Source organism: Salvelinus fontinalis, chromosome 10 (assembly GCF_029448725.1).
Source record: "Salvelinus fontinalis isolate EN_2023a chromosome 10, ASM2944872v1, whole genome shotgun sequence".
Classification (NCBI taxonomy): Eukaryota; Metazoa; Chordata; class Actinopteri; order Salmoniformes; family Salmonidae; genus Salvelinus; species Salvelinus fontinalis.
Genome location: NC_074674.1, coordinates 7,393,096 through 7,409,024, shown reverse-complemented (window position 1 = coordinate 7,409,024; position 15,929 = coordinate 7,393,096). Strand labels below are relative to the sequence as shown.

General features: G+C 48.5%; 1 protein-coding gene across 1 annotated transcript in view; it reads right to left on the bottom strand.

Moving 5' to 3' along the window:
• LOC129863538 (collagen alpha-1(XXIII) chain-like) overlaps positions 1-15,929 on the bottom strand; it is a 115,634-nt gene that overhangs the window by 32,305 nt on the left and 67,400 nt on the right. The window contains exon 3 of the mRNA XM_055935589.1: positions 14,601-14,645. Coding sequence (XP_055791564.1) covers positions 14,601-14,645 — 45 coding nt within the window. The remainder of the gene's footprint in view (positions 1-14,600; positions 14,646-15,929) is intronic.

Genomic DNA, 15,929 nt, shown 5'->3' with positions numbered 1-15,929 from the left:
TATATTTTGATTTGTTTAACACTTTTTTGGGTTACTACATGATTCCATATATGTAATTTCATAGGTTTGATGTCATGGCTATTATTCTACAATGTAGAAAATAATACAAATAAAGAAAAACCCTTGAATGAGTAGGTGTGTCCAAACTTTTGACTGGTACTGTATCCTCTTTATCAGTCGTTGCCATAACAAAATCCCAGTTCCCATGATGCTCTGTTTGTTCGGTTGTCATTGCAATCAAGAGACACGATGAGTTTGATTACAGAAGGTTTTGCCCTCCTGCATTTGTTGTCTCCCTGTGTGTGTGTGTCTGTCCTGCATTACACGAAACAGACAAACATGTACACACACACCACAATGAGGATATCCAGGCCTATGTAATAGCATTGTTCCCCTACATTAATCACAGAGACTGGTTGGGCAATGACAATCCCTCTCTCTGTTTTCACCCGTGTGGTCTGAATGCCAGCCTGCCAGGAGTCATACCACCTAGAAAAAGGCTGCTGTTACAGCTATATGAGGACCAGAGATGGGGGTCAACTAGGGCTGCCAGGAATTGCCAGGGACCTCACGAAATTATATTATCATACCTTGGTGCCGATACGATATGTATTGCGATTCTCGCAATTCGCACGATTCTATATGTATTGCGATTCAACACTGTGATGTTATTGTGAAAACAAATTTTAAAAAAACAGATGTCCACCCCAACTTCTAAAACCAAAGTTACGCTCCTGTGTATACCCAATGATTATTGAATAATATACATTATTAATGCCTCATGAGCTTAGTTCAACTGTCAACCCCATCAGACTCCAACATTTTAGATTTTGTAAACAAACACTGCATAGCCTCAAAATGTGGTTCACTATAATTTTAATATCATGGTTAGTCAGTCCTTGCATCCATAGCTACAGTGCCTTCGGAAAGTATTCAGACCCCTTGACGTTTTCCACATTTTGTTACAGTACAGCCATATTCTAAAATCTACACATAATACCGCATAATGACAAAGCAAAAAACAGGTTTTTAGAAATGTTTGCTAATATATTAAAAAATAAAATACTGAAATGTTACATTTACATAAGTACTCAGACTCTTTACTCAGTACTTTGTTGAAGCACCTTTGGCAGCGATTAGAGCATCAAGTCTTCTTGGGTATGACACTACAAGCTTGGCGAACCTCTATTTGGGGAGTTTCTCCCATTCTTCTCTGCTGATCCTCTCAAGCTCTGTCAGGTTGGATAGGGAGTGTTGCTGCACAGCTATTTTCAGGTCTCTCCAGAGATGTTCGATCGGGTTCAAGTCCGGGCTCTGGCTGGGCAACTCAAGGACATTCAGAGACTTGTCCCGAAGCCACTCCTGCGTTGTCTTGGCTGTGTGCTTAGGGTGGTTGTCCTGTTGGAAGGTGAACCTTTACCCCAGTCTGAGGACCTGGGCGCTCTGGAGCAGGTTTTCATCAAGGATCAGTACTTTGCTTCGTTCATCTTTGCCTTAATCCTGACTAGTCTCCCAGTTCCTGCCGCTGAACTACATCCCCACAGCAGGATGCTGCCACCACCATACTTCACCGTAGGGATGGTGCCAGGTTTCCTTCAGACGTGACACTTGGCAATCAGACCAAAGAGTTCAATCTTGGTTTCATCAGACCAGAGAATCTTGTTTCTCATGGTCTGAGAGTCTTTAGGTGCCTTTTGGAAAACTCCAAGTGAGATGTCATGTGCCTTTTACTGAGGAGTGGCTTCCTCAGTTTCTGGCCATCTACTATAAATGCCCGATTGGTGGAGAGTGCTGCAGAGATGGTTCCCCCATCTCCACAGAGGAACTCTAGAGCTCTGTCAGAGTGACCATCAGGTTCTTGGTCACCTCCCTGACCAATGCCCTTCTCCCCCGATTGCTCAGTTTGGTCGGGCGGCCAGATCTAGGAAGAGTCTTGGTGGTTCCAAACTTCTTCCATTTTAACAATGATGGAGGCCACTGTGTTCTTGATGGACTTTCAATGCTGCAGAAATGTTTGGGTACCCTTCCCCAGATCTGTGCCTCGACACAATCCTGTCTCGGAGCTCTACGGACAATTCCTTCAACCTCATGGCTTGGTTTTTGCTCTGACATGCACTGTCAACTGTGGAACCTTATATAGACAGGTGTGTGCCTTTCCAAATCATGTCCAATCAATTGAATTTACCACAGGTGGAATCAAGTTGTAGATCAAGTTGTAGAAACATCTCAAGGATGATCAATGGAAACAGGATGCACCGGAGCTCAATTACAAAACTCATTGGAAAGGGTCTAAATACTAATGTAAATAAGGTATTTCTGCTTTTTTTTTTTTTTTAAATGTTCAAAAATTATTTTTGCTTTGTCATTATGGGGTATTGTGTGTAGATAACGTAACAAAATAGTGAAAAAGTCAAGGGGTCTGAATACTTTCCACAGGCACTGTATGTCTACAAATTCTAGTGGTTGAATTTCTCCATTCACAACCAGTGTAAAGCCAACAATGACTCAAGAATCCATGCTTTCTGGGAATGCTACAAAGTCCAAAAGTTATGGGCGGAGCTAGAAAGTTGACCATCAAAAGCACTATAATGTAAACCCACTCCTAATCCGTCTTTCTGTATATATCAAGACATGAAACACGGGATGCAGTGAGATACCCAATGCGCCGGAAGACTCATCACTCATCCTGAAAAAAAAACAATCTCAAAAACGAGGCAATAAATCATACCGCCACCACCAACACAATGGAAAAATCTAACAATTTGTCATTCAAACATTGAAATAACGACCGAGAAAAACAAACTGCCACGTTTTATTTTTTACTCCATTATTTGTAAACAATGTAATTGTAAACAAACACTGTATAGCCTCAACATATGGTTAAAACTATACATTTGTATATCATGGATGGTCAGTCCTTGCACCCATAGCTCCAGCCCCAACCCTCAGTATTCTGTCTGAAATGCAGATGACCCTTTTAAAATAGGAATAAATCAGTTCAGTTTAATGGAAATCTATTGAGGATTGAATCAAATTAAACTTTCTAGTGATAACAATTGTTTTTTCATGGCTAAAGCTTTTTTCCTTTGTCTTCTCAGTTAGCTCAAGCTTACACTCATAGGCGTATAAGAGTTGAAACTGGCAGACTTGCACACCGATAAGCACCTAAATTGGAACGCAGTGGCTGTACAGCAACATGCTACAAAAGACGTCAGAGCTCAGAGAAAAAGTTGCCCCCTGAATTGTTTGTTGTTGATTGAGTGAGGGAAATGCTTTAAAAGACTGTGTATTTTGAAAGATGAGACGTTGAGATTATATTAAATACCGCTTTGATGTCATACAAGCAAGCCAAATGTGCACTTCACATTTCAATATCATAAAACTCATGTCATATACAGTTCAATATTTATGATAACTATGTTTGATGTACAGTTAAAAGATGACATGGAGTCAAACTCTGTGTTTTTCTGAACATATTTGTCTATCGTGAAGGAGATTCCCTGTGGAACACGCACCTGAATGCACGCACGGCTCTTTTTTATGCGGACCAAAATGACGCTCTGTTTCTCTGAATTGCCATGTGAAAGCGTAAACAACAACAGTAATTGTGTGAGGGCGGGGATGCAGGGCTGAGTTCCAAACAAAACAACTGAAAGTGTGCTGCTCTAGTTCCTCAACAGCACAGCTAGGAGAACTTAAAAAAACACCTTATAGTTGAAGATTCTTCTTTGAGTCATAAAAGTGCATTGAAATGACTTAGGAACTGGGCACACTTGGGAGAGATGTGTGGCCACTTGGAGACACCAGTAAGTCTTCTCACTCAAACCCGTGTCATTTTTTTGTCTTAAGGTGTACCTAACCCATATTTTCCAGGAATATTCTTATCATGTTACTGATTGTATCCGCAGAGTTTAGAGATTCCGTTATCAACAAATGCGGCAAAAAGTACAGTAAATGTACAATGCACAAATGTGTCAAGGTTAACTGCCAGGTTAACTTTGGTCTAATAACTTTTCCATAATCTCCAAACTGTTTCCTTTCATTTGCTATCATGTTTATGCATAAACTTGTCATATTTCATTTGTAATAAACAGATCCATGTATTCCTATCCGTATAGGCCAGGGTTAATCTTATGGTTTGTACTGAATAGGACATTAGTACTTTAGTTACAGCTGAGTAGTTTCCCATGAGTACGACTTGGTCCTGCTTGATCCTGTCCATTAGAAACATTTAGAGGCATAGTACTGTATGTTCAGGTCAGTATATGTCACGTTCCTGACCTGTTTTCTGTTGTTTTTTATGTGTGTGATGGTCAGGGCGTGAGTTTTGGGTGGGCAGTCTATGTTTTCCGTTTCTATGTTGGTTTTGGGTTGCCTGGTATGGCTCTTGATTAGAGGCAGGTGTTTTGCGTTTTCCTCTAATTGAGAGTCATATTAAGGTAGGGTGTTCTCACTGTTTGTTTGTGGGTGATTGTCACTGTGTCTGTGTTTGTTGCACCACACGGTACTGTCTCGTCTCGGTCGTTCCTGTTTATGTGTTCCTCGTTTCATGTAAGTTCATAGTTTAGGTCTGTCTAGTTCGTTTTGTTGTTTTGTAAAATTATTCAAGTGTTCTTCGTGTGTTTAGTTTCGTCTTGTTAAATAAAGTTCATTATGTATTCACAACCCGCTGCGCCTTGGTCAACTCACTCACCGAAAGAGAGCCGTTACAGAATCACCCACCAAACCCAGATCAAGCAGCGGGTTAACGGACAGCAACGACAGCAGCAGCGCAAGAAGGAGGAATGGACTTGGGAGGATGTTTTGGACGGGAAAGGTTGCTACACATGGGAGGAGATCCTGGCTGGAAGGGATCGCCTCCCATGGGAACAGCTGCAGGCACTGAGGAGAGCAGAGGCAACCGGAGAAGGGAACCGGAGTTATGAGGGGACACGTCTAGCACGGAAGCCCGAAAAGCCCGTGAGTACCACCCAAACATTTCTTGGGGGGGGGCTAAGAGGTAGTGGGCCGAGGGCAGGTAGGAGACCTGCGCCCACTTCCCAGGCTAACCGTGGAGAGCGGGAGTACGGGCAGACACCATGTTACGCAGTAGAGCGCACGGTGTCTCCTGTACGGGTGCATAGCCCAGTGCGGGTTATTCCACCTCCCCGCACTGGTAGGGCTAGATTGGGCATTGAGCCAAATGTCATGAGGCCGGCCCTACATATCTGGCCACCAGTACGTCTCCTTGGGCCGGCTTACATGGCACCAGCCTTACGCATGGTGTCCCCGGTTCGCCAACACAGCCCAGTGCGGGTTATTCCACCTCCCCGCACTGGACGGGCTACGGGGAGCATGCAACCAGGTAAGGTTGGGCAGGCTCAGTGCTCAAGGGAGCCAGTACGCCTACACGGTCCGGTATTTCCGGCGCTACCTCCTCGCCCCAGCCCAGTACCACCAGTGCCTACACCACGCACCAGGCTTCCAGTGCGTTTTAAGAGCCCTGTTCCTCCTCCACGCACTCTCCCTATGGTGCGTGTCTCCAGCCCAGTGCCTCCAGTTCCGGCACCACGCACTAAGCCATCTGTGCTTCTCCGGGTCCCTGTACGCACTGTTCCTTCTCCCCGCACTCGCGTGAGGTGCGTGCCCTCAGCCCGGTACCTCCAGTTCCGGTACCACGCACCAGGCCTATAGTGCGCTTCGAGAGGTCAGTGTGCCCTGTCCCTGCTCCCCGCACTAGCCTTGAAGTGCGTGCCGTCATCCCGGTACCTCCAGTTCCGGCACCACGCACCAGGCCTACTGTGCGCCTCAGCAGGGCAGAGTCGGCCGTCTGCCCAACGCCTTCTGCACTGCCTGTCTGCCCAGCGCCGTCTGAGCCATCTGTCTGCCCAGCGCCGTCTGAGCCATCTGTCTGCCCAGCGCCGTCTGAGCCATCTGTCTGCCCAGCGCCGTCTGAGCCATCTGTCTGCCCAGCGCCGTCTGAGCCATCTGTCTGCCCAGCGCCGTCTGAGCCATCTGTCTGCCCAGCGCCGTCTGAGCCATCTGTCTGCCCAGCGCCGTCTGAGCCATCTGTCTGCCCAGCGCCGTCTGAGCCATCTGTCTGCCCAGCGCCGTCTGAGCCATCTGTCTGCCCAGCGCCTTCTGAGCCATCTTTCTGCCCAGCGCCTTCTGAGCCATCTGTCTGCCACGAGCCATTAGAGCCGCCTGTCTGTCCCGAGCCATTAGAGCCGTCCGTCAGTCAGGAGCCGCTAGAGCCATCCGTCAGTCAGGAGCCGCCAGAGCCGCCAGCCAGTCAGGAGCCGCCAGAGCCGCCAGCCAGTCAGGAGCCGCCAGAGCCGCCAGCCAGTCAGGAGCCGCCAGAGCCGCCAGCCAGTCAGGAGCCGCCAGAGCCGCCAGCCAGTCAGGAGCCGCCAGAGCCGCCAGCCAGTCAGGAGCCGCCAGAGCCGCCAGCTAGTCAGGAGCCGCCAGAGCCGCCAGCCAGTCAGGAGCCGCCAGAGCCGCCAGCCAGTCAGGAGCTGCCAGAGACGCCAGCCAGTCAGGAGCTGCCAGAGCTGCCCTCCGGTCATGAGCTGCCCTCCGGTCATGAGCTGCCCTCCAGTCATGAGCTGCCCTCCAGTCATGAGCTGCCCTCCAGTCATGAGCTGCCCTCCAGTCATGAGCTGCCCTCCAGTCATGAGCTGCCCTACAGTCATGAGCTGCCTTACAGTCATGAGCTGCCCTACAGTCATGAGCTGCCCTACAGTCATGAGCTGCCCTACAGTCATGAGCTGCCACTCAGCCCGGACCTGCCAGAGTCCCTCAGCCCGGACCTGCCAGAGTCCCTCAGCCCGGACCTGCCAGAGTCCCTCAGCCCGGACCTGCCAGAGTCCCTCAGCCCGGACCTGCCAGAGTCCCTCAGCCCGGACCTGCCAGAGTCCCTCAGCCCGGACCTGCCAGAGTCCCTCAGCCCGGTGCTGCCCCTTATCCCGGTGCTGCCCCTTATCCCGGTGCTGCCCCTTATCCCGGTGCTGCCCCTTCATTTAGGTGGTTTTAGTTGGAGGGTGGTCATTGGGAGGGGGATACAGAAGCGGGGAGTGACTATGGTGGTGTGGGGACAGCGTCCGGAGCCTGAGCCACCACCGTGGTCAGATGCCCACCCAGACCCTCCCCTGGACTTTGTGCTGGTGCGCCCGGCGTTCGCACCTTGAGGGGGGGGTTCTGTCACGTTCCTGACCTGTTTTCTGTTGTTTTTTATGTGTGTGATGGTCAGGGCGTGAGTTTTGGGTGGGCAGTCTATGTTTTCCGTTTCTATGTTGGTTTTGGGTTGCCTGGTATGGCTCTTGATTAGAGGCAGGTGTTTTGCGTTTTCCTCTAATTGAGAGTCATATTAAGGTAGGGTGTTCTCACTGTTTGTTTGTGGGTGATTGTCACTGTGTCTGTGTTTGTTGCACCACACGGTACTGTCTCGTCTCGTTCGTTCGGTCGTTCCTGTTTATGTGTTCCTCGTTTCATGTAAGTTCATAGTTTAGGTCTGTCTAGTTCGTTTTGTTGTTTTGTAAAATTATTCAAGTGTTCTTCGTGTGTTTAGTTTCGTCTTGTTAAATAAAGTTCATTATGTATTCACAACCCGCTGCGCCTTGGTCAACTCACTCACCGAAAGAGAGCCGTTACAGAATCACCCACCAAACCCAGATCAAGCAGCGGGTTAACGGACAGCAACGACAGCAGCAGCGCAAGAAGGAGGAATGGACTTGGGAGGATGTTTTGGACGGGAAAGGTTGCTACACATGGGAGGAGATCCTGGCTGGAAGGGATCGCCTCCCATGGGAACAGCTGCAGGCACTGAGGAGAGCAGAGGCAACCGGAGAAGGGAACCGGAGTTATGAGGGGACACGTCTAGCACGGAAGCCCGAAAAGCCCGTGAGTACCACCCAAACATTTCTTGGGGGGGGGGGCTAAGAGGTAGTGGGCCGAGGGCAGGTAGGAGACCTGCGCCCACTTCCCAGGCTAACCGTGGAGAGCGGGAGTACGGGCAGACACCATGTTACGCAGTAGAGCGCACGGTGTCTCCTGTACGGGTGCATAGCCCAGTGCGGGTTATTCCACCTCCCCGCACTGGTAGGGCTAGATTGGGCATTGAGACAAATGTCATGAGGCCGGCCCTACATATCTGGCCACCAGTACGTCTCCTTGGGCCGGCTTACATGGCACCAGCCTTACGCATGGTGTCCCCGGTTCGCCAACACAGCCCAGTGCGGGTTATTCCACCTCCCCGCACTGGACGGGCTACGGGGAGCATGCAACCAGGTAAGGTTGGGCAGGCTCAGTGCTCAAGGGAGCCAGTACGCCTACACGGTCCGGTATTTCCGGCGCTACCTCCTCGCCCCAGCCCAGTACCACCAGTGCCTACACCACGCACCAGGCTTCCAGTGCGTTTTAAGAGCCCTGTTCCTCCTCCACGCACTCTCCCTATGGTGCGTGTCTCCAGCCCAATGCCTCCAGTTCCGGCACCACGCACTAAGCCATCTGTGCGTCTCCAGAGCCCTGTACGCACTGTTCCTTCTCCCCGCACTCGCGTGAGGTGCGTGCCCTCAGCCCGGTACCTCCAGTTCCGGTACCACGCACCAGGCCTATAGTGCGCTTCGAGAGGTCAGTGTGCCCTGTCCCTGCTCCCCGCACTAGCCTTGAAGTGCGTGCCGTCATCCCGGTACCTCCAGTTCCGGCACCACGCACCAGGCCTACTGTGCGCCTCAGCAGGGCAGAGTCGGCCGTCTGCCCAACGCCTTCTGCACTGCCTGTCTGCCCAGCGCCGTCTGAGCCATCTGTCTGCCCAGCGCCGTCTGAGCCATCTGTCTGCCCAGCGCCGTCTGAGCCATCTGTCTGCCCAGCGCCGTCTGAGCCATCTGTCTGCCCAGCGCCGTCTGAGCCATCTGTCTGCCCAGCGCCGTCTGAGCCATCTGTCTGCCCAGCGCCGTCTGAGCCATCTGTCTGCCCAGCGCCGTCTGAGCCATCTGTCTGCCCAGCGCCGTCTGAGCCATCTGTCTGCCCAGCGCCGTCTGAGCCATCTGTCTGCCCAGCGCCTTCTGAGCCATCTTTCTGCCCAGCGCCTTCTGAGCCATCTGTCTGCCACGAGCCATTAGAGCCGCCCGTCTGTCCCGAGCCATTAGAGCCGTCCGTCAGTCAGGAGCCGCTAGAGCCATCCGTCAGTCAGGAGCCGCCAGAGCCGCCAGCCAGTCAGGAGCCGCCAGAGCCGCCAGCCAGTCAGGAGCCGCCAGAGCCGCCAGCCAGTCAGGAGCCGCCAGAGCCGCCAGCCAGTCAGGAGCCGCCAGAGCCGCCAGCCAGTCAGGAGCCGCCAGAGCCGCCAGCCAGTCAGGAGCCGCCAGAGCCGCCAGCCAGTCAGGAGCCGCCAGAGCCGCCAGCCAGTCAGGAGCCGCCAGAGCCGCCAGCCAGTCAGGAGCTGCCAGAGACGCCAGCCAGTCAGGAGCTGCCAGAGCTGCCCTCCGGTCATGAGCTGCCCTCCGGTCATGAGCTGCCCTCCGGTCATGAGCTGCCCTCCAGTCATGAGCTGCCCTCCAGTCATGAGCTGCCCTCCAGTCATGAGCTGCCCTACAGTCATGAGCTGCCTTACAGTCATGAGCTGCCCTACAGTCATGAGCTGCCCTACAGTCATGAGCTGCCCTACAGTCATGAGCTGCCACTCAGCCCGGACCTGCCAGAGTCCCTCAGCCCGGACCTGCCAGAGTCCCTCAGCCTGGACCTGCCAGAGTCCCTCAGCCCGGACCTGCCAGAGTCCCTCAGCCCGGACCTGCCAGAGTCCCTCAGCCCGGACCTGCCAGAGTCCCTCAGCCCGGACCTGCCAGAGTCCCTCAGCCCGGTGCTGCCCCTTATCCCGGTGCTGCCCCTTATCCCGGTGCTGCCCCTTATCCCGGTGCTGCCCCTTATCCCGGTGCTGCCCCTTCATTTAGGTGGTTTTAGTTGGAGGGTGGTCATTGGGAGGGGGATACAGAAGCGGGGAGTGACTATGGTGGTGTGGGGACAGCGTCCGGAGCCTGAGCCACCACCGTGGTCAGATGCCCACCCAGACCCTCCCCTGGACTTTGTGCTGGTGCGCCCGGCGTTCGCACCTTGAGGGGGGGGGTTCTGTCACGTTCCTGACCTGTTTTCTGTTGTTTTTTATGTGTGTGATGGTCAGGGCGTGAGTTTTGGGTGGGCAGTCTATGTTTTCCGTTTCTATGTTGGTTTTGGGTTGCCTGGTATGGCTCTTGATTAGAGGCAGGTGTTTTGCGTTTTCCTCTAATTGAGAGTCATATTAAGGTAGGGTGTTCTCACTGTTTGTGGGTGATTGTCACTGTGTCTGTGTTTGTTGCACCACACGGTACTGTCTCGTCTCGTTCGTTCGGTCGTTCCTGTTTATGTGTTCCTCGTTTCATGTAAGTTCATAGTTTAGGTCTGTCTAGTTCGTTTTGTTGTTTTGTAAAATTATTCAAGTGTTCTTCGTGTGTTTAGTTTCGTCTTCTTAAATAAAGTTCATTATGTATTCACAACCCGCTGCGCCTTGGTCAACTCACTCACCGAAAGAGAGCCGTTACAGTATAAGAAATTCTCTCTCTCTATCTCTCTCGCTCTCAATTCAATTCAATTCAATTAAAATGGCTATATTGGCATGGGAAACATGTTTACATTGCCAAAGCAAGTGAAATAGATAATAAACAAAAGTGGTATAAATAATAAAAAATTAACAGTAAACATTACACTCACAAAAGCTCCAAAGGAATAAAGACATTTCACATGTCATATTATGGCTATATACAGTGTTGTAACGATATGCAAATAGTTAAAGTAAATAAATAAACATAAATATGGGTTGTATTTACATTGGTGTTTGTTCTTCACCATCACAGCAGCAAGATTTGTGAGCTGTTGACACAAGTATAGGGCCTCCAGCCCACTGTGGTATTTCACCCAGTAGATATGGAAGTTTATCAAAATTGGATTTGTTTTCAAATTCTTTGTGGGTCTGTATGTGTCTCTAATATGGTCATATATTTGGCAGGAGGTTAGGAAGTTTTCCACCTCATTTTGTGGGCAGTGTGCACATAGCCTGTCTTCACTTGAGAGCCAGGACTGTCTATGGCGGCCCCTCTCAATAGCAAGACTATGCTCACTGAGTCTGTACATAGTCAAAGCTTTCCTTAAGTTTGGGTCAGTCACAGTGATCAGATATTCTGCCACTGTGTACTCTCAGTTTAGGGACAAATAGCGTTCTAGTTTTCATTTATTTTTGGTCAATTCTTTCCAATGTGTCAAGTAATTATATTACTTTTGTTTTTTCACGATTTAATTGGGTCTAATTGTGTTGCTGTGCTGGGGCTCTGTGGGGTATGTTTTTGTTTTTGAACAGAGCCCCAGGACCAGCTTGCTTAGGTGACTCTTCTCCAGGTTCATCGCTCTGTAGGTGATGGCTTTGTTATGGAAGGTTTGGGAATCGTTTCCTTTTAGTTGGTTGTAGAATTGAACGGCGCTTTCCTAGATTTTTATAATTAGCGGGTATTGGCCTAATTCTGCTCTGCATGCATTATTTGGTGTTTTACGTTGTACACAGAAGATTTTCTCAATTTAGTGTTTGTCCCATTTTGTGAATTCTTGGTTGGTGAGCTGACCCTAGACCGCACAACCATAAAGGACAATTGGTTCTATAACTGATTCAAGTATTTCTTGCCAGATCCTAATTGGGATGTCAAATTTTATGTTCCTTTTGATGGCGTAGAAGGCCCTTCTTGGCTTGTCTCTCAGGTCATTCACAGCTTTGTGGAAGTTACCTGGGGTCCTGATGTTTAGGCCGAGGTACGTATCGTTTGTTGTGTGCTGTTGTGTGCTCTTGGGCAATAGTGTCTAGATGGAATTTGTATTTATGGACCTGGCAACTGGACCTTTTTTGTAACACAATTATTTTTGTCTTCCAAAGATTTACTGTCAGGGCCCAGGTCTGACATAATCTGTGCAGAAGATCTAGGTGCTGCTATAGGCCCTCCTTGGTTGGGGACAGATGCATCAGATTAAAACTAGACAGTAGACATTTGACATCAGATTCTAGTAGGGTGAGGCCGTGTGCTGCAGACTGTTCTAGTGCACTCGCCAATTCGTTGATATAGATGTTGAAGAGGGTGGCGCTCAAGCTGCATCCCTGTCGCACCCCACGGCCCTGTGGAAAGAAACGTGTGTGTTTTTTGCCTATTTTAACCGCACACTTGTTGTTTGTGTACATGGATTTCACAATGTTGTATGTTTTTCCCCCAACACCACTTTCCATCAATTTGTATTGCAGACCCTCAAATTTAGTCAAAAGCTTTTTTGAAATCAACAAAGCATGAGAAGACTTTGCCTTTCTTTTGGTTTGTTTCTTTGTCAATTAGGGTGAGCAGGGTGAATACGTGGTCTGTCGTACGGTAATTTGGTAAAAAGCAAATTTGGCATTTGCTCAGTACATTATTTTCACTGAGGAAATGTACGAGTCTGCTGTTAATGATTCTTTGTGTTGTTGTTTGTTTAGTGTGTTACAATTTTCCCAGAAGTGGTTAAATTCTAATGATTATTCAATTACATTGAACTGATTTCTGACATGCTATTCCTTCTTTTTCGGTAGTGTATTTCTGTATTATTTTAGTTATTCACCATAGTGAAGGCGTAGGCTCTGGTTTTCTGGGTCTGTGTGTTTTTGGTTGGATAGGTTTCTCAATTTCTTTCTTAGGTGTTCGCATTCTCATTTTTAGATTTGATAGGGAAGCTGAAAGGTAAAATATACTGTTAAGGCTTTCTACTGCCAAGTTTACACCTTCACTATTACAGTGAAATGTTTTGTCCAGGAAGTTGTCTAAAAGGGATTTAATTTGTTGTCGCCTAATTGTTTTTTGGTAGGTTTATACACTACTTTCCTTCCAGCTATAGCTATTCTTAATATTGTTCAGATCCCTTGGCTTTGAAGCCTCATGATTGAATATTGTTTTGTTCAAGTAGACTGATTTTTCTGTGATCTGATAGGGGTGTCAGTGGGATGACTGTGAACGCTCTGAGAGACTCTGGGTTGAGGTCAGTGATAAAGTAATCCACAGTACAACTGCCAAGGGATGAGCTGTAGGTGTACCTACCATAGAAGTCTCCTTGAAGCCTATCATTAACTATGTACAGATCCTGCGTGCGACAGAGCTGTAAAAGTTGTGACCAGTTTTTGTTGGTTGTTTTGTCATAGTTGTGTCTAGGGGGGCATATTTGGGAGGGAATACTGTCACCTCCAGGTAGGTGTTTGTCCCCCTGTGTGCTGAGAGTGTCAGGTTCTTGTCCAGTTCTGGCATTTAGGTCCCCACAGACTAGTAATGATGCTCATAAGACATTTGGTATCGCTAATGGAATGTGACACTGTGGAACTATGCTGGTCCAGGAAGAACCTTTATGAGTCAGGAGTGGAGTGGAGTCAGCTCAGCAGACAGAAGCCAGAAGGCTTCTTTTTTCGGAGACGTATGTCGCTGGGCTGGGGACTTGGAGCCAGTGGAGTAACCCAACTCAATCCCCTGCACAGAGAAAAAGAGGCAACTATTCTCTCCATCCCCCTAGCTAATTTGCACGTGTGTTCTGCATTGTCAAGGGCCGAACTGACTAGTAGAAGCCACATATTTCAGATATAGGCAGACCTCTTGGGCCAGCCTTGACGTGAGAATGTAGTGATGAGATGAGATTGTGATTTACCCTTGTTATTTATTTACCCACCACTATACATTATGGATGAGATCTGTCTCTGGTCTCCACAAGGGGAGTTCAGGCTACTGTCCAGATTATTGGTCTCTGTATGTATCTGATGTAGTGTAGTTTAGTTTCTTCTCTCAAGGTCACACTCATCTTTATAATAGAGGAGTACACTCCTAGGGGGAAAGTTCAGACATCTGCACTAAAACCTTGATAAATCAACAAGGACATGTTGTAACACGAGCAAGGTGTTCTTTATTATTTGGGGATTTTTTCATCTGGCATTTTCAAATAAGGTGTTTCAATTATCATATCATGAATGACCTGTGAACTCTGGCTAAGGATGCTGTGATAGGGCTTGCATAGGGCCACCATGTTTCATATCCACAGAGAAGAAAAAAACAGGTCAGAATTGCCAAAATTCCTGATATGACAAATGTCAAAGAACATTCCAAGCAAATTGAACTACACACTAAGAATGCGATGAGAAAGTACACAATTATAGCAGTGGACATCCCCCTTTTTAATGGTGTACTTCCACAAGAGCTCTTTGCAGTCCGCTGTCCGTAGGCATCGCTGAAAGGATTTGAAGAATACAGAAGTCTGTGAATAATTATTCCTGAGAATGGATTGATTCCTTCAGATGAAAGAGAGAAAAGTGAGGCCACCAAGCAGGCAACACTGGCAGGGTGAAAGGTCATTAAGAAGCCTGCAGCAGCTGCACACTGTCAAATCTCCCCCCAACCAGGGCCTATAGGGAGGTACTGTACAGTTCATTCACATCTGTTGGTCACTTTGATACACTCTACCCTTTGGCTCACATAAACATACACATTGACACACTGCTCAGGACGATAAGCACTGAACACACTGAGGGAACATAGGAACTGACAGAGACTAGTTACCAGAGTCGCCTCGTCTTCCCATCCTTCCCCGTTTTCCTGGAGGCCCTAGAAGGATGACAGAGAAAGAGAGAAATGCAGGTTATTGATCACTTGTCTTTTGTTGTCACCATAGTAGGAGTTACAGCTTAATGAAAAACAACAACCAATATGTCATAGTGTGAAACTTGCACAGCTACCAATGAGGAATGATCTGTTTACTTCTCAGATATCTGAACTAGTCTGGACCATGTTTGTACAAGTCCGATAAGATTCTTCCATTACAGAGTATCAATTGTGTGTAGAGACAGGAGGAGATAGTACACATGACCTGCCAAAACTGATGTTATGACAATGGGTTAACAGATCACTAACTGACTGAGGGGTGATTTAATATAGGAAGCTGATAGACAGCGTGAGAACAATTGCCTTTCTGTTTCCCATTCCTGAAGACAGGCTCAGTGATCAGTGTGGAAGCTTCCCTTGGTGTGTCCACCCTGAAGATAAGAGGCCCGGCTGGGAAAAGGGCTATTCATGACAGCAGCGATCGGAACACACAGACACACGTCCCCCCAGCTTTCCCCTGGCTGCATCTGCAAGAAGGCCCCAGCCAACAGTGACATCACACACAAGCCAAACAAATAATTATGTCTGTCAGCGCTGAGCAACCTGCTCTAATTAGAGTCCAGGCACAGTGCAGCCTCTCATAAAGATACTGTTCACAGTCCTATCTGCAAACACACTGGTGAGTGGTGACCTGACCAGACATGATGAAGAGAAGGCTCTTCCACCAGTGTTTCAGTTTAGACACGTCAAAGTCAGGCGTCCATGCATGATGAGTAGGATTTGAGATACCATCAAAGCTTTGGAATTGCCTGTTTTTTTAAATCAACCTATTGCATGCATTTGATCAACCTATTCAAATGTGATACGGCTCAGAGAGGTATATTGTGAATCACAATATGAGCGTGATGAGGGTAGAGTTTCAACGTGCTGTACAACTCCCTGTTTTTCATTTGCTGGTGGCTGTGTGGACTTATCCCTCCAGTCTGAAGCCAGGCCATACGTAGCTGGATGCCTCATATCGATAACCCCCACATGGATCAGGGGCTACAGCTGCATTGTTGATTAAGGGCTTGTAAGTAAGCATTTCACAGTAAGGTCTAAACCGGTTCTATTCGGTGCATGTGACCAAGCAAATGTGATTTGATTTGATTACACAAGTCCACTGAGATCAAACAAGACCAACTGGCCCACATCCTCCACAGCACAGATAACATATTCAACATGCTTTCACCCTGACGCACTGGCCCAAGTCATAGTCAAACACATGCAAGGTATCAGATCTCAAGA